Raw genomic sequence first — 24,571 nt, 5'->3', positions numbered from 1 at the left:
ATATGTAGAACCTTGAAGCAGATGGACTAAAGCAGAAGAAGAAAATACCGAGTGTCCTTCCTGTCAGCTAAGAACAGGAAACAGAGGCTACAGTTTGCATGGGCTCACCAGAAGTGGGCAATTTGAGATGTGAAATACGTTGCCTGGTCTATTGAGTCTTGATTTCTGCTGCAACACACACGTTAGTGTTAGAACATTTTGTAAACAACATGAAAGCATTCCAGCAGGATAACGTGCTGAGTCACAAAGATCAGATATTCTCAAACTGGTTTCTTGAACTGAGTGAGTCCACAGTCACCAGATCTCAGTCCAACTGAGCACCTTTGGAATGTGGTGGAACAGGAGATTCACATCACTAATGTGATGCTATCATGTCAGTAGGGACCAACATCTCTGAGGATTGCTTCCAACATCTAGCTGAATTTGAGCCACAAACAATTGAAGCAGTTGTGAAGGAAAAAGGAGGATCCTCAGAGTCAGGTAAGTGGAAATAAATACTAAAAGTCCCACAATCACATGGATTTGAAAGTAGATATTCTATTAAATACATTGAGTTGATAGAAAGACAATGTTGGTAACATTTGAAATAGTTTATATCTGGAACTCTAATGAGTTTAGAAATTGGTTGTTGAGCCAGTCAGTGGCTTAATTTTAAATTGAGTAATACTGATATAGAAAGTTTAGATTTTACATGCCAGAAACCAGATTTAGAAATTATTCTCCATTACAAGAGGAACTGGTGTTCAGTTTGTGACTGTTTTACTGTAAATGGAGCCACAATTTACAAAATGAACATCCTGCTGATTTAAACAACTCTTCAAACTTGCAATTGAGAATATAAACTCACCAGGAAAATGTTTACTAAAACAAATAAAATGAAAAACAGTGTCATATTCTCCTTTTGGACATTTAAAATAATGCAGGTTAAGGAACTTGTCAACACGTTATTGCAGCTCAGTCATTAATCAGTCATAAATGCCAATTATCGATAGAATTTTATCTTTACACACCAAATTTCATGGGATTTTGAATTGTTGCAGTTGTTTTGCAGATATTATATTTTACATTCAAAGAGTATCTTCCCTTCTTTTTGGTGTGAAAACCTTGTGAACAGCTTAACCAGCAACTAACAAATGTTTCATTTGAATATGCTGGGGGGGAAATGAGTACAGCACTAAATGTGGAATGAAATCATTTAAAGGTTAACTCTTGTTTTTAATCATGCATGAACTGTTCTGAGCGTCTGTGGACATACCCTGGTGGCAGTCGCAGTAGGCCCAGCCAATTGCTCCTGAGTTCTGTCGGAAGAAACACCACGGGTTGGACTCGCGATCCGGGTTCCTGCAGTAGTTGTGGTCACCCAGGCCGCGGCCCGGGTACTGCATGACATAGTCTGGAAACTCGGTCCATTTCAGACAGGGGGCACCAGAGTCCGTCTGCGACACGGTGCCGTTGTAGTATCCCAGTTCTGTGAATCCCTCAGAGCATGACAGAGGCACTGCACACCAAAAGGAGAGGAGAGTAAGTAAATGTTGAGGAAGATGAGAGAATGAGATGTTTTGGATAAAAGGACGGGTATTTGGGTCAGAGAGGACAATGTGAATAAAAGAGATAGTCTGGGAAAAGAGAGGTGAAATGGGAGTGAAACGGGTATTATTCAAATCACGTTATCCCCGTGTCTTTATTATATCTTAACATAAAACCCTACATGGATGATTCTCCAGTACTGCAGCAGGATCCCCTCTAAGGCATTCAACCACACTGATCCATGGTGAACTGGGGAAATTTCCATGACCCTGAACCTCCTTATTTAACATGGTGGTGGCCAGATACTGCCAGTAATCTTCTCTGAGAGGGAGGAACGGGTGAGTGAAGCTTCGACAGACTGAGAGGGAAACTGCTGACATCAAAGTGTAGCAAAATTAGGCCACAAAATGTAGAGCAGGTTTTGTGCTGCAGCTGATTAACACGCACACAGAACCCGCTAATGAAAAGAAATCATGCTAAAGAATGTAATGGGCAGAGTGGTGCACATACAGGCACTGCACAGCGCACTCAGAGGAGCAAAGTCACTTAAAAAGGTGACTGATTTATACAAGCAGAGTGGCAAATAGGATCTCTCTGACTTTGTTTACTTGATCTTTTTAAACGTATTTCCATATTTGTGGGAATGTTGGTCTGCTGGGCCACACTGAACTATAACATGTTAAACAGAGGATGAACTTATGCTGATTGCATTAGTCGTTTGCTTCTGTAACAAATGTGGGAAGGGTGGCTGAACTTTGGTACAGATATCCAGGATGTTTGCTAATGATTTTTTTGTTTTTTCTTCCATTCTGTCACAGCAGCAGCACCTCAGATTCGTTTCTGTGAAAGATCAACATCTGCTTAATGTGGCACAAACAATCAGTCACTAAATTTTTTATTCACAGCACAACAGCAAACAAGCTGAAGACAGTTAAGAGGAAAAAATAAAACAATCCCGGTGAAAATTATGCCAAGTTAATTACAAATATCAACAAAATGTTAACTATAATACACAACATGTCTGTCTGTCTGTTTGTGTTTTTGTCTGCCAACTCAGGCTACATGCTGGTTCTTATCTATATCACCTTTTGTTGCCTAACAACCACCTAGCAACAGACTGAAATGAGCAGTTTTTAGTACTAATGCGCTTACAACAGCCTACCATCTAACTTATATTACATACAACAGGAGCCTGAACTGCTGTTTATGCCATTTTCCTCCTGCATCAGTAAGGCACAATTCTTTGTCAACCCTAGAAATAGTTGTGAGTACATCAGCAGTTTCTGAAATAATCAGATAAGCCCCTCTGGCACCAACAACCACAACACGTTTAAAGTCACTTAAATCACCTTTCTTCCCAATTCTGATACTGAATTGAAGTTCAGCAGGTCATCTTAAACATGTTAACCTAAATGCAGTTTCTGCTATGCGATTGGCTGATTAGGTAGTTGAACAGCAGCTGCATCCAATAAAGTGGCTAGTGAGTGTATTTTTTTTCTTTGATTTCTTCCTGACTTTCTTCTGTACTTTCTTGTTTCACTTTGGCTGATCTGAAAGTATGAAAACCCCTAAACCAAAGAAAGAGCTCAACTGAATGTTGTTTTCTACAGATACAGGAGTGTTTTCCTCTTGAGTCGTTGCATCTTCCTCTGAAGAACTTCAGTACTTTTCCCGCACCAAAGCTTCGGGGGTTTCGGAGGCCAAGCGGCTACTAAACCATGATTAATGGTGGAGGTGTATCAGCAACCCCCATCCCTTATCTCTTCAGCACACACCGCTCTGCAACCCTGAAGCTCACCTCACACACTAAACCCACACAGCCATAGATTTCACTGCAGAGTGACCAACACAAATACACACAAATACACACAGACAGACTGGAGGCAGATAAGAGGAAAAGCAATTCTGAAGTAAAGCACAAATGTATCCTTAAGAATTAAAAAATTTAAATCACCCTCATACTGGACTCAAAACCTGAATGCGGAGCAAGCAGCAAGAAAAAGGGTGCCTGTCCCTTTAAGGAAATTCGACACCAAGGAAACCAAAAGCAAAATACTTCTGGAGAAAGGGAACTGAGCGATCCTCATTCTTCTCACTCCCCCACCAACGAGGAGCAACAAGTAAGTAGTCACTAGTGACCTAAGCTTTCTTAATAACACATAGCTACTGCCATTAGTATTATTTATGTGCTGTACGGTCATAAACCTCTTTGCTGTTGAAAACTTTTACATGAGAAATGTTGCCACAGCTGTTGTCTCAAATATGATCACATGATCTCTTTATTGATATTCCTGATCAAAGATATTTGTTGTCTAAATGTCGGAGTCGAATTTCCCACGTTTCACCATGTTTCCAGTGTCAGTAGTGAACTCTAAACTGCAGCTTTTAAGGCAGAAAGCATGAAAAGTGAAAGTAACAATAACAACATACTTTCCAGCTGCATATGCCAAGGATACAAAGGCCACGTGGGATGAATTTTATATGAAAAAACTTCTCTTTTCCTTTTTTTTTTTTTTAAGTTTATCTGATTATGACTCCAACAATAGCATAAGGTTTAAGGAAGTTGCCAGTCTATTTTAAGGTTACTTACTGACAGAGTGGGATGATACCTGTGTACCACACATAGTTGACCAAATGAGTAATAGTTAGTGGTTTCTCTCATTCATTGCCTCATTGTGTCAAACCAATTCTGGAAAGGTTGATAAAACCGAGTCCATTAATAGAAGTGCTAGAAACTAAAGTTCCTCTAGTGGCCAGTTGATGCTAGCTTTAAAAGAGGAGCATGTTAAGATGCCTAAACTTACAGCCGGAGAAAAAGCATTTGTACAGCCTGGGGAAAAAAACAGATTTGGTTCTTATAGATGATTTCCCCCATTCATGGCAGCTGTACAAGGCGTGGAGTTTGTATAAATCATCCTTTTTTTATACTTGTTCGAAGGCTTAAACATATGGATCATAAACACTGTGATGTGTGCTTTTCTTTTTCCATGAAATAATTTAGAAACCAGACAACAGCGTATACTGTGCTGCGTAGTTTCTAAGTGAAACTAAAATGTGTAATATTCTCAGTCTCACATTGGTCAGCCAATAAAACGAAGCAATAGACTGTTTAGTTTGTGACTTCTTTCACTTTGTGCTGTTTGGCCAGCTGTGCCAATTAAAAAACAACACAAAATATGATATTTTGTCACAGCAGATTTCTTCTTTCTCTGCTTTAATGACATATTTTTTTCCCATAGAGGAAATCTGTCATCTGTAAACCCTCTTTTACCCATATCTGCGAATCTTCAGACTGAGAAGGAGGCAAACGGGTTCGTTCGCTGAGATCAGCGAACTAATAAATGTGTGAAAATGACTCAGCTCTCTAATGTGTTTTACAGCATCATGGACCACAAGTTCTAAATGTGAAAGATGCACTAAATGACAGTTAGATTAGGGATGATTTAACGCAGAAATGTGGTTGCTACCTCCCCATCAGCCCATCACCGCAACTCCATCATCAACTGCAAAGCCAACAATCCGTGCACATAACTTTTCTTCACAGGCGTCCAGAAAGTGACGGTTTCTAACTGCAGAATGTGAGACAGCTGCCTGTTCAGCGATATAAGAAGACCTCACCACTGTAGGAAATTCTGATGTCAACAATCAGGCGAGTATTTGATATATTTGACACTCTGAATCCTTTTTAATTCTCTTTTATTTGATTAGGAGTAGCGTTTGCTCTAAAACAGCTGAGATCATGCTTTCTGCTAGTCTTCTCAGACTGAAAGTGAAAGTCAATTTTATTTACACTTTAACCCCACTGGGAATTTCTTAAAATTTTAGCAGAGCCAGGGACACGTAGACCAGCCTGATTATGAGGGGTGTAAGCCCTTTGATTGACAGGTGGGTTTGCCCTATTCAGCACTGAGATATAAAAAGAAAAGGAATCGGCTGTTTATTTTCCCCAGTAGGTACATTTTGTTTCAAGTCTGTTGTTTGGTTGCCAAAATCAGCCTATTTAATATCACAGTGACAGCTGGTAACCATCCACCCAAACTAGTGCAAGCATTAACTAACTTCCAAATATGATCACATGTGATTTAAAAATGAATAAATAAATAAATAATGACGTTCAAGATATCAAACAAGCAGTTCCTCTTAATGCACAACTACAATCATCTTTAATAGCTACTAACTCCTTTTAGTAAGACTCAAGATTAATCAATCAGTCAATCAATCAATCAATCAATCAATATAAGTCAGTATAAATCAGTAAAAGTCATCACATTCACATGGAAAAAAAATGTTGGCCTTATCCAGTTCAATGCGTATTAATTCTCACGCTTATTAATTCATCGTATATATCTACTTTAATTATACAATCTAAAATATACATATATGCTATAAATATACTTATATAAATATCAAATGCACAGTCCTGTGTTATATTAACATATACACCTTTATACACTGATCTATAGTTATTTAACTACACCTATCCAAAAGTATTGCTTTATTATAATACGTCATTCTTAATATAAAGATTTAACACCCCAACTCTTCCATATAGTGCTTTATTAGTGTTTTTATATGATTTTTTAACTGATTTATATTTGTATAGCCTCCTCCACATTACTCCACAGACTGTTAACTGCATGCTCCTCGCTGTTGTCCTCGCTTTGTGTTTTTTAAAATTTAGCTCCCCTCTCAGCTCATAAACTCCCCTCTCTGTCTGTGAACACTTTTAATATTTAATATTTTTGGTAACAAATTATTTCTTCTTCTGAATATTGGTTGACCAGTTTTAAATTTGACCAGATCCATGAATTTCCACATTTTTGAATTTAAAAATAATGAGTTTGTGTTTTCCAGATATCCGACCTTATTAACTATCCTTACTGCACTTTTTGTGCATGGTGACTGTAGTGTGCTTTTATATGTGTTACCCCACATCTCCATATAGTGAGCTCTCACATTAGCTCATCTAATCAGTCTATTTGTGAATAACATCAGTAGTTATGTTATTAGAGACCTGCAGCTCAAATCTACACAGCCAGGTTTTTAAGTTGGTTAGTGGCTTTAAATTCATAAGGTTAATCAAGTTAATAAAGGTTCATGAAGTTAGCAATTAATACAGGAAAATGCCTACTCAAAAGCAACAAGTAAAAAAAAAGGACGCAAATACATAATATGAAAATGAAACGAGAAAGACCGGCGTTTATTAAAAACCCAGTCTATAAGCATGGATCCACTTAATCCTGAGTCTCGATGATGGTGCAGTTTGGTACTTTTGCTCTGTGGTTTAAGTGCAGACTATCTGGTTATGAACTGATTTGAATGTTATCAGGACGATGCTGGCTGATACAGGAATAATTTGTCCCCGGGCAATACTGAGGCTCATTAAGGTGATCACATGGGTCGCGTCCTGTTCTGCAGCCTGAAAACAACAGAGCGAAACCTGCCATTCGAGTTTAAATTTTAATGTTTAAAGTCAGCGTTAAATCATTACAGCACTAAATGCAAAGATAAGCCTTTTGCTTATATAAGGAAACTCTCTGGGTTGTTTTACAGAGCTGGGCAAAAATATAACTTCCACTAAAAATGCAGTGACAGCTGCCGTTAAACGCTCCAGAACAGCTCATGAACTTATTTTAGCTAAAGCAGCTAATCTGAATGTTGGCCTAGATTTAATAGTGTTTGTCTGTTTTCTTAGAAATGGCATCTGGCAGCAGTATCTTCTCTGAGGACCAGTTTCTGTGTCCCATCTGCCTGGATGTCTTCACTCGCCCAGTTTCCACTCCATGTGGACACAACTTCTGCATGTTGTGTATCAAAACCTACTGGAACGATGTGCAAGTCTGTCGGTGTCCTGTCTGTAATCACACTTTTGAAAGAAGACCGGATCTCAAGGTCAACACTTTCATTTCAGAACTCGCGTCAAACGTCTTGTCGCTTAAAGGTAAAGTTTTTGACACCTGGAGTGCTCATTCACTGCAGGCCAGCCCTGGAGCTGTGGTGCTATGTGGCATCTGTACCGACACGCCGCAAGAAGCAATTAAATCATGTGTGGAGTGTCAGACTTCATACTGCGACGTTCATCTGGCGCCTCATCACCTTGCCCCTGGACTGAAGAAGCACACGTTGATTGAACCTGTGGCGAGCCTGGAGGGGCGGATCTGTGAGGAACATAACAGGCTGCTGATGTGGTTCTGCAGAGACGACAGCGCTCTGCTGTGTGACGTCTGCTCCAGCTCCCACCACAAGGAGCACTCCGTTGTTCCTGTGGAGCAGGCGTACGACGAGAAGAAGAGCCTGCTGGAGCACACTGAGGGTAAAGTGCAGCGGATGATCCAGGAAAGGCTCCAGAACGTCGTGAAAGTGAAGGAATCAGTCAAGCTAAGCAAGACAGAAACTGAAAAGGTGATTGCCAGCGGCATGCAGGACCTAACAGACCTGGTGTCTGAGATTCAGAGGAGTCAGACAGAGCTCATCGCGGTCATTGAGGAGAAACAAAAAACTGTAGAACAAAAAGCAGGAGGGGTAATTAGTGATATGGAGAAGGAGATCACAGAGCTGCAGTTGACAAGTGTGAAGCTGACTGAGCTAAAGCAGACTAAAGATCAGCTCCATTTTCTCCGGCACTACCCAAACTCCTCTGTCCTGCCTCAAACAATAGATCTGTTGAATCTCAGCTTTAACCGACACCTGGAGATACAACACGTAGGCGAATATTTGAGAAACTCCGTCTCCCAGCTGCGAACACTGCTCAATAAAATGAACACAGACATACAAAAACTGTGCGACAGCTCAGACGTGTCAAATAAAGCCACACTCAGATATATGCAGCAGTACGAAGTGAACGTCTTGCTGGATCCGGACACGGCTCATCCTCTGCTCATGATATCAGACGACTTGAAAGAAGTAAGATACAGCATGCGCACAGGATGGTGGGCAAACCAAATCTCGAACCCAAACATGTTCACTGAGCATCTTGCAGTTCTGGGAAACAGAAGCTTCTCATCCCGCAAGCTTTACTTCGAGGTTTACGTGGGTCAGAAGACCGAGTGGTGTCTGGGCATGGCTGCTGCGTCGGTCCAGAGGAGAGGGTCACTCAGTCGGGATTCGCGCAGTGGGCTGTGGGCCATGTGGTTCCTGGAAAATAAGTTTGAAACCTTCAACTCTCCGGATGAGCCGGTACACTTTGGGAAAGTGGAGCGGATCGGGGTTTTCATGGATTACGACAGAGGTCAAATATCATTCTGGGACACGGAGGCTGCAACACTTATTTACTCTTTCTCAGAGTGTTTCTTTACCGAGGAGCTCTATCCGTACTTTAATCCCTGTGACAATGAATTTGGCTCCAACTTGGATCCGATCATAATAGTTCCTGTTGGTGAAAGCGAGTCAGCGGGGCTTCAGAGACTCACTCTTTAAATCAAATATAATATTTTGTTTGAGTCTTTGTGGGTTAAAAGCCAAGTGCCTTACATTTAAGGACATGTATCCAATATGGAGAATGTCTTTAATAGATATTTATCAGTGAGATAATGTGAATACGTGAGGTTTTCTTGCTAAGTTTGCTAATCGCCTATCCAGGTACAGATTTTTTCAGTTTTGTTGGTTTCTTTTTGCTATTAATTAGCTAGAGAAAAATAGATCAACAATTCTAAAGTGTTTCAGCTCCTCGTCAAACTGACACAACATTCGGGCGGTTTTCTCTCGTCTGAAAATGTTAAGGTACAAGGACGGGACTGAAAATGAGTGAAAAATCTTCCAGAAAGCCTGAAGAACTATTGCTGCAGACCGCTTTAAAATTACAAGAAAGACTGGCTCCTTGGAAAGAAAATATAAAGAAATGATGGTAGAATAAATACGGTTTTGACAAGTAAAAAGAAAAAGCAAACTGATAAAAACAGTGAATGTGGAACTCAATACGAAAGTCTCTCAATGTTTGTTTTAAGGAGGAAAATAATATCCAAACCTTTTAGTTTAGATTTGTATTTAATGACTAATGAGTTATTTATTATCACAGTTTTTCGTATAATAATTCAATTATTTTGTCTATCACGTTTTGACACATTGCCAGGCAGCTCCATAATTGTCTTATGAATGTAGGATGGTGGCTTCATCTTATAAACAGGCAGCAAACAATAAACACTAATTCATTACACTACAAAAAAAAAAAGAATAAACTATAGAGGGTTTTTTCCTGGTACATATGGTGACGTCAGTTAAAGTGTGAAAGGTTCAAGGCTTGTAACGAGTTCGGCACTTCGTGCACAGAAGATATTACAGCAAGTTAACGAGGGAGGACAATGGGTGGAAATAATACAATTGAGGATTTAACTGAAAAGAAAGTGGGGCTGTAAATCACACCTGTGATTTCAAGTCAAAATATGAATTCACCAGGTGTTCTTACTTACATAGCTGACATGAAAGTACGAGTGGAGTCAGTAAAGTGGTGAAAGGACTTAAAGGATGTGTTCTTGTAAGTCACGAATAGATGCACATTTTGCATGTATTTACGGATTTGTAGAAAGAAATGTTGCTGCTGAGTAGTGTATTCTTTTGTATGTGTTTTTGGGCACTGTGAGCACTGCTAAAGCAGATTCCAGTATATTAAACCTACACAACAGATAAATCCACATAGCAAGTCAGAGAAAAAAACTGTCCCTTTAATTTTGATATATTTAATATTACAAATATACCTGATTGAAGATTATCTCATTTAATTTTCAAGTGTCAAACTGGAGTCATTAGCTTATAATGTGTTAAAATGATACAAGTGTAATTCCCTGACTCATTGCAATGTTGTTGTTGTTTTTTTTGCAATATCCAAATAAATAATATTTGTGAGGAATGAAAGTCAAAATAAATGTCATTTTTTTGCCTACAATTTGTGGATTTCGTAGCTCCTTTTTTCACCTCTCTCACATCCAGCACAGTTTAGAAGTTTTGTAATGTGTACAGAAAGAAAGTGATAGGTTTTTGTGTTATTTGTTAGTTGGCAGTACTCTGCAAACAAATGAGGCTTAAAATACTCTGAGAAGTCAAGGAGGAGCCAAACAATCATGTCCAAGGCAAATTAGTGTTGTTGCACTAAAATCTGGCCAGTACCTACGGAAGAGGATTAGGGCCACTGGGGGAAAAAAAAAAAAAAAAAGTGGGCACGTCTTTTTTTTTTTCCCTGCTTTTCCAGAATTCTCAGAAAAAAGTCATAAGTCTGACTTTAATCTCAGAATTTTGACTTTTTTCTCAGAATTCTGGAAAAGCAGGAAAAAAAAAGAAGTGCCCGCTTTTTTTTTTTTTTTTTTCGGTGGCCCTAATCCTCTTCCATAAATACCCAAAGTTGAAAAATGGTAAAATTTCCGATAAAGTGACAAACATCACTTTGGCCTTGACCATAATTTGGGTGAAAATCCACTATATGATCACTGTGCTCAAGTACTACACCTGCAGTTCTTGTCCATCTGACACTTATACGTGGCATAAAAACATCAGACATTTGGCCGGATGAGCTAAAAATGATTGAAAATCAAAATAAGTGGAGCATTTTAGAATATCGGCTAGAGAAAAGAAACAATATAGATAAGAGGTCATTTTAGTTACTAGTTTGGTCGCTGGAGAGCGCTGACGTTTTGTTTTGTGTTGATGCTGATGAAAAATAAATGCACAACGTTATCTTTGAGCCATTTTTCCTTCTGTTTAAAGCAGTTAGGCACAAATACAAACAATTATCAAATATTAAAAAAAACAGGATGCACTGCCATACGAGAACGACAGAACAGCCGCCATGTTTATCGTTCCCTTACTGCTTTGTAATTCGTAATCTCACCATATAAATCATGTAATATTTTCACATATATATTTTGCGTTTGTTGTGCTGAATGGCAAAAACATGCTTAAAAGCTGCACAGTAGCATTAATCAAACTTTTATCTTCAGCTTCATAAAATTTTAATAAAGTAAAAAAGCGTTACGTAACTAAACAAAAGCAACATTTTTAGCATCGCTCAAAACTAACATTTACTATGATTTTTCATGTCTCAATATGATCCCTAAATTCTCCCCTTGTTTATTTTTTTCACCACTTTAATATTTCACTACGCTCTTTAATGCATTTCACACAATACTCGACACCCTCCTCATTGCCACGACAACCGCACTCTGCCCATCGCCATGGGAACACTCAGTCTCCCTTCTCCCGTAATCCGTTTCCCAGCCACAATGAGTATTTGACACGGTTCACAGTCGGAGGCTGGCTGTATGGGGGGTGGGTGTGTAGCAACAACGTCCTCTACACAAAACACACTAATAAATCTGGAAACCTGGGGAAATTTCCTTTTATACCATTTATCCTCATTTCCACCCAATAAAAAGAGGCGAATTTAGCAGTATGAATATATGCAGGTGTTCAGTATTGTAAAAAAGCCACAATTTGGATTCCATATGATGGATGGTGTGTTTCTGACTGCATGCGCTTGTCTGTCAGTGTGTAGCGACTGTTAAAGCCCAGATATTTCACTGCACTGGAAATGAGCCGAGAGGGAGGAGTTCTTTGCCCCAACCCCCCGTCCTATCTTCATCATGCCCTTCACTCCTCTCAGGGATGCGGAGAAAGAAAGAAGAGGAAAATGAAAGGCAGAGGGGTGCAGGCCAGGATGAGGGGGAGAGGAGAGGTAGGAAAGAGTGGGAGGGGCTTTGTGAGAGTCTGAGTCAGAATGTGGGTTAAACTGGAGGGAATGGAGAAAAGAGCAGAAAGGAGAGAGATGATGTAGGAGGAGAGGACAGATGGGAGGAGAAAGTAAATGCACAGAGAGAGGATGAGAGCGTCACCTCTCGCCTACCTGAGTTCTGCACCTCGTTTAAGTAGCTGTCTTCAGCCACCACCTGCATGCACAAGAGAAAGACAGAGAGTGAGACAAAGGACCAGAATTTCATCTTGGTATAATAGTAAACAAAGAACAAGAAAAACACATGAAATTCATTTAAAAGCAAACATTCTGCTAATATACCAGAAACTTCTAACCAAATTTGGTTGAAAACTGGTGGAAATTAGGCCACCAGCGCATGATTCATTTTCCACCACAAAGTCTGAACTTTAGTGAGTCGTGACGCGTAAACAACATTCTAAAATATGCATGATGATTAGTTACAGGCCATATCTGACTTGTCATAATTATGAATTGCAAAACGCTAATGTGAAAGCACCAAATCAGCTGGACTGCAGCTCGATAATAGCGCCTTAACACCCACAAAAAAGGGGGAAATCCTTTCATTGAGTCTAATTAGAAACAAATTTAATGGACAGAGAGTCATAAGGTCTCAAGATTATCTCTACAATTACCATCACTGAGCACGAAAGCAACTGTGGCCATTGTTAGAAAATAAGAGAGGTAATTTTCTATCTATAAGGTGTATATTTTAGATAATTTAGTTTCATTTCATGCCTTATACACGGATGCTCGTGTTAAATATGGCTCTGTAAGACGTCACAAGGAGTGGATATATCTGAAGCACAGGTGCCCTGCTCACCCGCTGTTCCAGCCTAATACTTGTGAGGGACAGCCACTCAGAATAAAAGTTAAGTGAAGAGTAGAGAAGCTGAAACTCTCTATTTCAGACAGAGGATGAACTGAGGGGGTGCACCAAGGCCCAGAATAAGATAAATAAGGATTATTTTGATCTGTGAATCATGCAAAGCTACTCTTGAGTCCTGGAATAAAAAACACGGAGCTGGAGACGAGCAGAAGAGGTCCTCTTTAATGGTTTACCGCACACTGGGGATCTGACTCATTCTTCCACAAATCCCATGAGTACTGCATATATTTAGTTTTTGTACAACTTTACATGCAGGTTCAAGCATTTCCCCCTAAAGTATTCTGATTTGTTGGTATTTATCCTTGAACATGAAGTCATCTCGATGTACTTTCGATGCATGTATTAATGAGTTTACTCCCTGACGGTAATTCTCACCACCTGAAGTATGAGTATAAGCAACCCAGGGATGAGAGTACAGCACAGTAACTGCAAACACACACAAAGTACTAGACAGCATCAGAGTTTATATGGCAGCGTTTATTTCATTTCAGATATCAGATACACATTTACACAACACACAGCCCGTCTGCTCTGCTGAGAGGGCAGCGATACACAGCACATTTCACCGTCACACAGGTGAGTTCTGCTCTCTGCTTCCTGTCACTGTTTTTGGCCACTGCACACGCACACGTGAAACCAACACGCAAACACCTCCCAGAAGACTCAGCCTAATGGTATTACATCAGGAACAGGCGACCTGTGATAGCAGACACGGGTGCCGATATCTCCACTCATGTCAATCACACGGCTCAATTACGGCACTAATCTGCTTCGACGCTCTTGCACCTGCGTCCAGTGTTTGGCCATGCAAACAGACGCACCACACCAGATGGAAGGGCAACAAATAAATAAGCAATAAGCGAGACCACTGCAGCACCGAGATAGGAAGATGCTCCAAAGTGATGCTTTTAGTCATAAATGATCATGCTCGCGCGTGCCACCTAGATGACTGTCGCTGGTAAGGTTTCGGGATATTAATGATGATTTTTGTCACTTTTATGATGCGAAACCTTAAAAGGGTCAAAACCTTTAAAGGGTAGAGTGATTTTACTTGGCATTTCCTATTATGTGTTATTACAAGGGAGCCTGGGGACCTGCAGAAGACTTCACGGTGGTGCTGAAAGCATAGTGACACAATGATTGTCAGGCACAGATAAGAAAAGTGAAAGTATTTATCAGGTCTGACAGCAAACCAGCTGCAGAGAGGGGTAGTTTATAACCAGCAGAGCAGGATTAGGGGGATTCTTCTCCACTAACTGACCTGATTCTTAAACTGAGGTTGAATGCTGATGTTTAATATGACAATTTGGCAAAACAGGTGATGTTTTGTTTTTTTTATTCCCCCTTTTGTGCAAGTCAAACAAAGAAATCTTGATTATAAAAAGTTCCTCGCTACAGTAACCTCAACGTTTAGCCAGTGCAAAATCTATCTAAGCATCAATTTATATTGAGGTTCAGCTGATATATACAGATATCCTAGCTGACGTATGAGATGGTAATATTTTTATAAGATCATTTATTTTTGCCCTACACATCTCTTGGTGACCTCTACGTTTGGGATTTTCTAAATGCTTTGCAGTTGCACGTCCATGTTTACCAAAGCTGAAGTAAAGTAAAGTAAATCAGTTGATTATAATACATGAGCATGCTTCCACCAAGGCCGAAAGTCCTCTCACACCACACATTCATTGAGTCTTTGGATCCAGATTAGTTTATGACTTTTTTTTTTTATAATGTCAAGACAACGTCTCCCAGTTTTTCTTCTTTCATTGTGACTATAGTGAAAAAAGGGTTTCAGATCCAGATTAAATTCAAAATGTAATCACTTGTGGGTCAAGCCACACCTTTGGTAAAAAACTAAAACAACTAAAACAGTCTGCAACTTTTTATTAATAACTCATAAATCTTGCACAGAACACAGAACATTGGACATAGGATGGCTGAACGTTCCTTGACAATTAAGGTTTAAAGGGTTCAAGTCCATTGTGACTCTATACATTATGAATGTATCCATACTAATTTGCAGCTTCGCTAACGTGCATGTCATTATGCATGTGTCTACAGGATTTGTGGTAGTGGTGATGTTTTACTCCATTTAACAGTTATGATCTTCTTGGCAATGAACACAGGAATGCGGTCTTGTCCTAAAGCGTTCTGAGGAGGTCCTGAAAACACCACCTATACTCAGTACTCAACTGTTTTTCCTCCACTCTTTTATCCAACCAGTATCCCTGGAGGACTGCAGTCCCTGAAGACATGCGAATGATCATTCATGAATCTGCAGTTCCTCCAACACAAAAGTGATGCAAACACAGGACCTAAAAAAACCCTCATTCCAATCTTCCAATCAAATTCCTTAGATTCCATAGATGACTACAAACAGCTTTGTTCATGCATGTCCTCACTGACCAATTCAATTTAAGCTCCCAGTTTTATTTCACAGTGGGGGTGTTTTCTGCCACCCTCTGCTGTTACTAGCATCCTGTAGATTTGTGAATATGATTCTTAGTTGGATGTTTCAGTTTGTGTGATAAAATATTGTTCAACCATCCGATACATCAAATAACCTCCTTGGCAGAGGTAAATCATAAAGCAATTTCATCACAGATCCCATTAACTTTGATGGTGTAGCCTCTAATAAGGGTTCATAATCTGCAGAAACATTCATTTTATTTAACATTATGCTACTGTAATATTAATAATATCATTTATGTTAGTAAATCTGCTGTATATTGGCTCTTCATTAAATGAAGCTGACAAAAAAATGTATTCTGTGATGTAAATTGGAGGCTGGTTTCTGCCTACTGTTTACATACACGTATTTTAGTCTCCACACACTGAGCCAGAGGGAAGCAGTTTGCAGGGTATAGAGATCTGCAGATTAATTTTCTGTTTTGTTCACGTTTCCAACAAAATGAAGAGCTTCTGAATTCCAAGAATTCCTGCCAGGGGGGGAAACAAACTGTCTAATAAAGATGAAAAATTAGCAATTCATCTGCAGCGTGCTCGGTGTGCTCGATGTGCACGGCTGCTTTCAGTGTTAGTGGGTCTAATTAAATCCCGCACACCGCTGTACTCCACTAATGACTTCTACACTGGCTACTCGGCTCATATGCTGCATATTAACGCAACACACTCCAACTGCAGTGAGAGGAAAACTGGACGAGTGTGACGATTAATTGATTGATTGATCATTAATTGATTATGTTGCTTCTGCAAGACACAGAACAAATGAGTGAACCTGACTTCCAGCTGCTGCAGAAACGCGTGTTTTGACCCACGTATGACAGAAACACCTGCTTCCTCGCGTTTCGATTTTAACATATCTGCGCTGACATGCAGTGACAGCTTTAACACCCCGTGCTGGGTCCGTTCCCCAAACACCGCGGGGGCAGAGGAGGCACCGACGGGTTCCTCTCATGATATCCTGCCGCGGGGGGTGGAGGAAGAGGATGAGGAGCAGGAGAAAAGAGAGGAAGGTGGAGGGGTTGTGTTTGTCACCCAGCACGAATGGGTGTGTGCGACAATGTAGACTCCGCTTAATTGGGCAGTGCACCTTCATGCCACCATTAATTGGCTAAAATGTGGTGCTCTTTAAATTTCTGACCTGCACTTGGATTGTTGGAAATGCGGCCCAGAGAGAAAAAACATGAAAGCATCCTTTCTGTGATCCAGACCTTACAACGTGGCGGCACAGCCCTGAATTCTTCTACAGGCTTATCAATACAACTGTCAGTTTAATCAGGCTGTCGGACTAATTAGGTTTTTTAATGAAATGCAGCAGAGGTCAGCAAAGCGTGACCGTCACGGGACATGGCTTCAAAAAAAAAGGAAAGCACACACAGAGAAACACACAAAAGAAAATAATAAATCAGGGCACATTGCACTATAAAGAAAAAATACATTCTCATCAGCAGCAGGCAGGATACAGTACATACCTCGGCTAACAGCGGCAGCCAGAGACAGGCGGTTCCGATCAAGCACAACATTTCCCGGCTGGTGAGAGCCATCCTTCCCGCCCGCTGTGTCCGTGTCATAGCCAGAAAAGCCGCCGCTCCTCTCCCATCTCTGTCGACCTGCCCGTGAGGTGGACCGTTATCCTCCGGCTCGTCCCGCTGCTGGAAGAAACGTGGTGTGTGGTGATGATGATAATGATGCTGTCGGCTACGTGGTGGCTTTTACGCACAGAAGGCAGGGTGCGGCACTATAAACGGGATGAAACACACAGAGATACACACACACACACACACACACACACGCTGAACCAATCCTGGGTGAAATAATGTTGAGCTCTGCAAAAACTTGATGCCACGAGCATGTCGCGCTCACACGCCCGCGCGCGGACACGTTTTTTTTGTCAGGCTGAATTACTTAACTGAATTTAACTTCATTTTATGTCGTTGGTCTCAAGCTGTAGCAGGTTTAAGACTATGCAGAAAAATTTTCTCAAATACTCTCCAAGTGACCTTTAAAATGTATGAAAATGAATACATTTCTGAGTAAGACATGTCACTTAGGCATGATTGATGATGATGGCTTTTTAACATCTTAAAGGGGGCAAATGGACTTGTGGTGGTAAACACATTCGAGGATTACCTGTAAAACAGAGCCTGGGACGTTTACTAGCAGCTACAAAGTGAAGCACACTGAGCAAATTGCTTAGATGGGACTTATCTCACTTATTAGTTTCTATTAGGAGCATGGTTCTTCTCAGGTCAGCAGAACAGTGGTGTTTTGCTTCACAGCTCTCAGTTAGTAATGTGTTTTAAGCAGCATTTTTAAGCCAGGGACTGCCATCGGTCCAGTAACCCACTGCACTCATGGTGTCACAGCTTCACTCATCTCTCATGAAGATAAAACCTGAATGTCAGTGATGTGGAAGCTCATCCAGCTTAATATTGTACATAAATCACAGATTATTGTAATGTGTGAAGTACGGAAAAAAGGGGTTACCTCCATTGCACAAACTAATGAGAATTCCACTGATCTGCACCGTCTTAATGTTGGAGTCAACCAACAGGACCATTCCTTATATGATCATGAGAAAAAAGATTCATATAACAGGATGCAACAAGGAACAGGATTAAAGCTATCACATCACTTAGTTCCTCATTTCAGTACAAGGTCTTTATCAATTTGTGCATTGAGAATCTTATGTTAATGAATGGTAAAGGATTTGAATTGAATATTGTTCAGTACATCATGAGGGAGAATGTGGTGAAATTATTAGTGTCCATGAAGATCATCCTGCAAAAATGGAAAAGTACCCATAAAGCGATAAATGTGACCTTGATCTGGGGCACAATTTGGGTGAAGACCCATTAGGTGACCACTGTCCCCAAGTTTGATAAAATTCTGATCAGTGCTCTTGGAAGAGCAGTGATTCTTATGAATTTGGATGGAGAGATGGAAGACCAACGCCTCCTCATGGCACAAGCTTGTCAGTCCTAAGGCCGGATGAGTTAAAAACACAAACTGAGAAACTGACCATCAAGGAACAAACACAGAATCACTTTTTATAACAGAAAATACACAACATTTAAACCAATGTCCATAAGCATTGCTGCTACAAAGCCATATTATTTATTGCAAATGCAGACAGTATGTGTTTTTCATTTGTATTTACTGTTTACTCAGTAGCATTGTGGTGGTCTTTAAAAGTAATTTTCCCAAGTGGAGAAGATCAGTTTATCCAGATATTCCTGGTTGTAATGGCTTTAGCTTACCTTAAAGCTTACGTAGTTTGGATTACATGAATAGACCTTGGTATGTTTGATGTTTTAAATCAGTTTTAAATTACTTAATTGCTTGCATGTTTTTTTCCGTTTATTAAGTTGCTGTGTCTTTGGCTTAAAAAGATAATAATCTTTTCACTAAATTATATAAAATTTGCAATTAGAGATCACAGGAGTTTGAGACAAAACTAGGACCTGAAGTAATTCTGCTTTTAAATATTACAGGAGTAAAAGTTAACACTAAAACATATAATGGAATTAAGCCTTGTGGATAGAAACATTAAGGTTATTTTTGGACTCTAAACACCAGTTTATAACTTGTATTTGGCTTAAAACGACCCAGGAGTTCATAACCATAAAAATCTTCAAATATATACAGAATTGTGACTTTTTTTTAATCAGTAAATGAGCAAAGACATTTAAGCACAACTCAGGGAGTCACTGATCATCTGCTGTGAACTTGGACCAACATGTTAGAGCTCCACCATCATCAACAATGGGAAGCTATAAAACATATTTGTAAAACTGATCCAGTGATTTGGAGAATCTATGAGTGTAAGCACTGAAGCAGTTTTTCCAAAGCTGGTTTTAGACAAACCCCTCACCCAGACACTCATGAGTCATTCATCTATAAATATACAGTTTCAATAAAGAGAGCCACACGAGGCCTTGGCCCTGTTTGTGCATGAAAGGTGCTCTTCTTCAATTATTTAAACTGCTGCTGGAAAATACTTTTTTCCTACTATTTCCTTTTTATTGCTGCAGCTCCAGTTTGTAAAGCTAATAAAACATTATCAGCTTTGTAAGAGGAAACATCCAAAACAGAAACTGGCTGCAAAATAAATTCAGCACAGCAGCAGGTTTTGGCTGACGGCGGCAAAAAGTGTTCCAAAAAAAAAAAATACACGTTTTGATTTGTTGTCGGTAAAATTGTCTGAGTGTGTTGCTTCAGAATGCTGCATTTGAAGCTGATCCAGGAAGAAGCATTTCACATCAGAAGGGATAAAACAGAGCGAGCTGCCAGGCCGGTTTGTCTTCACTCAGCAGTTGGACTGCACCGCACTGCTGGGCAGAAGTGATCTGCTCAGCTTTTTCCAGTTTGTGAGCCTTAAACTTATCAGATACACAGAAATGCAGTCACAACAAGGCTCGGCTTAAAGCAGAGCTGAAACTTGCTTCTATAAGGACTCTGATGCTAGATTTGACCAATATTTGAGAAAAGGGAAATCTAAATGATCAAATAATATCAGGGACTAAGCACATGTAAATTACCACCACTGTGCCAGATCTGTTCTGGAAACCTGATTTTATCTACAACAGCAGTAAAGGTAGGTGGTCTGTGAAGCATGCATGACTTCAACTCTGTGTGCGGGTAGAACACATCAAGTGCCATAACAAAATATTCTGCAATAAAACGTTATGATGCAAAATGCTGTTTGTGTTTATCGTGTCCACAATCTCAATTTTGCATGTAAACAAGTAGGCTTGATGGGGATATCATCAGTGAAGATATTTGGTTATAAAGCAGTGTTTAAAATGTAGCCCGATGATCGCTCTAAATTAAGAGGAAGAGTATCATTTGGGTTTCAAGCTTCTACAATCTGAAGGAGTCCTAACAAGACTACATACGTAAATTTTGTGTGTACAAGAAGAAGAAGAAGAAGCTACTTTCAGCTGCTCCCTTATTTACAGAGGGGTCACGGAAATGTTTCATCTGGCAAACATTTAATGCCCTTCGTGACACAAACCCAAAGGGATTAGTGTCTCTTCCCAGGATCAAACCAGGGTCTTTTTCTTGTTAGTTAAATATGTAATCGGATAATAAAATTCTTGGTTCCCACCTTTTAACAATGTAAGAAATCTACACCCTGTAAGTTACTGGCACATGCAGAATGGGACAGTTTGTTGTTTATACCGGTGAAACCTGAATCAGTCGATGTAAATCAGTTGTAAATGTGTAGCTTGGTTTGGTGGTTTGGTATCTTGTCATATAGAGAAATCACTACAAACTGCATAAAACTGTTCAAAATGTTTCATGGTAAGTTCAATATGGGGCAGGAACAACATACAGGAAGGTCTAGTGGATATGTGGAATGGATTTTGTGGAGATGTCTTGAAGTTAGTACACTGCCTCATGTGCTTCAAAGAAGCTGGTAGCTGCTTGCTACAGTTTGTGCACTCTTTAGTTCTGCTGTACTGTGCTACATACCAGAATGCAAAGCGTACCTGGATGTTGGAAGGCTTTTAGCTTAAACTTGCAGTGTGCACCTGTTATGTGGTTTGGAAGGAGATCAGATCAAGTTCTCACCATAAACAAAAACCAACTGAGACGACTGTCTGTAAAGCAGCTTGTACCAGATAGATGGAAAAGTAAAAAGCCAGTGCTCGAGCCCCTAAAACTGTTTTCTTTTTAATTGCCAGCAGGGGGCGATTAGTTTTAAAAAAGCAGTATAGAGGTCCATAGAAGAAACATCCTCCCTTCTTTTTTATGAATAATCTTTTCAATTGTTACCCTAATAATTCTAGGTTCACATGTACTGCACTGAATACAACATGGTGCTAGTTTTCTAAATCATGGTCCCAGAGGTCGAACTGTGGCTACATCCATCTTTCTTGTACAGTCTATGTGTTGGCGCTGCAGACCTCAACAAAATTTCTTGGCCATCCATCAGTTATTCTGATGGGATATTATTCATTGACTCATCGTTTCAACTCTAAACTGGAGGCTTTTTCTCAAACCAACATTTAGCGTCTGGCCTCACACACACACCATCCATCATCGCTCCAGTCTGCTGCGTCAGCGCTGCGCATTGATGCAACATCAGCCATGTCGCTTTTCATCTGCAAACACCAGAAAACATCTGAACAGGAGACAGCTGCCAGTCATTATTTTCAACCTTTCTTCTCATCCTCAGACTCTACAGTTTCTCTGGATCTTGATTCAAAAGCAGGGCAAAACCGAACCAAAGCCATGAGATGTCTCTTTTTCATAAAATTTCAGCACCAAATCAGGCACTTGGGCGATTTTCTATCCCTGTGCCTCTGTGATCCCCCTGAAGCTGTGGGAAAGAGATTAGCTAAATTCATCTACTTCATAGAGTTTTGTTTTACCCACGAGCCCCAGGCTGGGAGATTGCTTATGAAATTAACTTTTTTTCTTTAAAGTTTCATAGTTTTCCCAGCCAGCGATTGCTTTGATGTTGCTGTTCAGTGATAACACTTTGTTATCTTTCAGCCAAATCCAATTTCTCTTATCGTAATCGTCATCTGTCTCTCCCCATGTTATCTCTCCTTCTCTTTTCCCCCTCATTTCTCCCATTTATCATTTTCTGTTTATTGCATCCTGTCCGTGTAAACAACATGGAGGAACCAGTGTAATATAAAAGTAATATCTTCTTTAAACACACGCGCGGATGGCTTCTGCCACCGTCTTTGTCTTCCCATATGCGATCCTGCATGAGAGTTGGCATCATGGTGATTTTTTTTTTTTTTTGCAAACGCCTTGTTGTCACGGCAACAGTCCTCTCCGCACCAGTATATCTCCCCATCCTTGGCTGTTTGTGCATGTGTCCAGAACAAAAGGCAAGAAGAAAGAGGAAGCGGAAAAGAAAATAAGAAATCACAACAAATTAAAATCGCTGCAGGCTCTCTGCTCTCTCCGCCTGTCAGGGAGGATTTCTGCTGAAAGCCAGAGCTTTGAAGATTACCTTAAAACAAGCACGCGTGCACACACACACACATGCACACAGTCAGCATACAGTATGTATTATATGTGTGTTTTTGTGTTGAGGTTCTTCCCACAAGCACTTCCTCAAATCCCATTACACCCCCCACTCCCAAACACTGAAAGGATCCAATCCCCACAGCCAAGACAGTTGGTATGGAAACGGATCAGTAAAGCTCCAAATCTCTCTTTTAATGACTCATTACTGTTTGCTGTCGCCCATTAATGTCACTACTTCCACGCTGTGGCAGCAAGAAACATCATTACTAACCCAGATCGCTGCAGGGATGAGGAGGAATATGTGAATGGGGTGGTGAGCACAGTGGCAATCATCTTGTTTGCCTTCACTCTTGACTGTAATATTTCATCCCCCCCCCCTCAACCCCATTAGTTTATCTGACTTTCCTTTATTTGCGGAGCTATTATTGTGCTGCTTCCCTTTACTGAAACACAGAAAACATGAGTGGAAATCTAGTCTGAGATGCTCTTCTAATCGTTTTCTGCCAGGGAGATAAGACAACAGGCCAGGCTGAACGAGCGCATGGGGTCTCATTCTGCTGTTCTGATATTTCACACCCCATAAAATGTAAAAGGCAGTACGGCATCAACATAAAAGTAAAAAAAACACGGGTGTAAGTGCAGATAGGAGAAACACAAGCCGTGTTGATTTTGCAGAAAGGAGATCACAGCTTTTGTATCACTCTGAGCATCCGAAGCCCCGCCGAGAGCCCCTGCTTCCTGCTCTGCCGTTGCTCTCATCTCGCTGACAGCCACAGAACAGAGACGCAGAAATCAGGAGGATGGTGGAGGCTGGATGGGGAGAGAGGGAACATGCTGAGGGTGGAGCGCAAAAAAGCGAGAGCACGTTGAAGATGAAAGGGCTGGAGCTAAGAGGCCTTAAAGGAAAAAGCTTATGATGTTACTGCAACTAATCCTCAACCTGCATGAATAATCTTGCCTGGGGTTGAGGAGGCACTGAGACGTGACAGTGTGACTTCTGCTACGACGGCTAGCACAATCAGCGAGCTCTCCGGCCGCACGACTGCTCACACAATCTTGGAATAAAACTTCCTCTGACTCAGCTGCCTGGCTAAAATGACACGTAGTAATTAGGATGTTTACTCATGGATAGTATTGTGCAGATGGCTGATGAATGAATTGCACTGTCAACATGAGAGTTTTATTAGAATTTTTCTCAGTTTACTTGTTAAACTTACACCCATGTGCTAATTACCCTTAGCATTTGAAGCCTAACATCTCACTCACGATCTTTACCTCAACAGAAGCAGATGCTGCAACTGACTGAATCTCCTGTTGCACCACATCCCAAAGGTGCTCCACTGGATTGAGAACTGTGGACTGTGGAGGCCATCTGAGTACAGTGGACTCATTGACATGTTCAAAAACCAATTCTGAGATCATCTGAGCTTTGTGATATTTGATATCCTGCTAAAAGCAGGAAGATGGATACACTGTGGTCATAAAGGGATGGACATGGGCAGCAACAATACTCAGACTGCCTGTGGCGTTTAAAGGGTATTAAGGGGTCCAAAGTGTGCAAAGAAAATATCCCCCACACCATTATAAATCGGCAAAAGGCTGAACAATTTATACAAGCAATGGTGGATCCTTGTGCTTCTTCTGACACCACCTTCCAAATGTTGCAGGAGAAACTGAGACGCATCAGACCAACATTTTTCCAATCTTCTGTTGTTAATTTTGATGATCCTGTGGAAAATGTAGCCTCAGTTTCCATTTCTTAGCTGAGTGGCATGCAGTGCTGCTGTAGTAGCCCATCTGCTTTAAGGTTTGACTTGTTGTACCTGGGTTGTAACGATTTACTTTTGCTTTCCTATTAGCTCTAATTAGCAGCTTAGCCATTCTCCTCTGACCTTTGACATTAACAAGGCATTTTTGCTCAGGGAACTGCTGCTCACTGGATATTTTTTGTCTTTTTTAGATCGCTTTCTGTAAAGCCTGGAGATGGTAGTGTCGGAAAAATC

At 40.5% G+C, this 24,571-nt stretch overlaps 2 protein-coding genes across 5 annotated transcripts in view; one reads left to right on the top strand and one right to left on the bottom strand.

Annotated features, from left to right (window-relative positions):
- The window catches only part of LOC100693859 (neurotrypsin), a 32,885-nt gene extending 15,519 nt beyond the window's left edge, over positions 1–17,366 (bottom strand). Inside the window, exons 1-3 of the mRNA XM_005471458.4 lie at positions 17,048–17,366; positions 12,356–12,398; positions 1,256–1,498 (exon numbers count right to left, since the gene is read on the bottom strand). Of these exons, the coding sequence (XP_005471515.1) occupies positions 1,256–1,498; positions 12,356–12,398; positions 17,048–17,146 (385 nt within the window). The 5' untranslated portion in view covers positions 17,147–17,366. The remainder of the gene's footprint in view (positions 1–1,255; positions 1,499–12,355; positions 12,399–17,047) is intronic.
- Positions 3,032–10,374, top strand: LOC100693598 (E3 ubiquitin-protein ligase TRIM21). Of its 4 annotated transcripts, none has more exons than XM_005471457.4 (3): positions 3,032–3,647; positions 5,072–5,176; positions 7,223–10,374. In XM_005471457.4, exon 3 carries the CDS (start codon positions 7,225–7,227, stop codon positions 8,941–8,943), a length of 1,719 nt encoding a protein of 572 aa, XP_005471514.1. In that variant the 5' UTR covers positions 3,032–3,647; positions 5,072–5,176; positions 7,223–7,224; the 3' UTR covers positions 8,944–10,374. The 4 variants fall into 4 exon arrangements, with proteins under 4 accessions (XP_005471514.1, XP_019217994.1, XP_019217993.1 ...); XM_019362449.2 differs by having other exon boundaries at positions 5,006–5,176; XM_019362448.2 differs by having other exon boundaries at positions 4,908–5,176.
- Positions 17,367–24,571: the final 7,205 nt, after the last annotated feature.

The sequence above is a fragment of the Oreochromis niloticus genome, linkage group LG8 (assembly GCF_001858045.2).
Source record: "Oreochromis niloticus isolate F11D_XX linkage group LG8, O_niloticus_UMD_NMBU, whole genome shotgun sequence".
In the NCBI taxonomy this organism is placed as follows: domain Eukaryota; kingdom Metazoa; phylum Chordata; class Actinopteri; order Cichliformes; family Cichlidae; genus Oreochromis; species Oreochromis niloticus.
The sequence above is the reverse complement of the archived record's forward strand: the minus strand, read 5'-3'. Positions and strand labels throughout refer to the sequence as shown.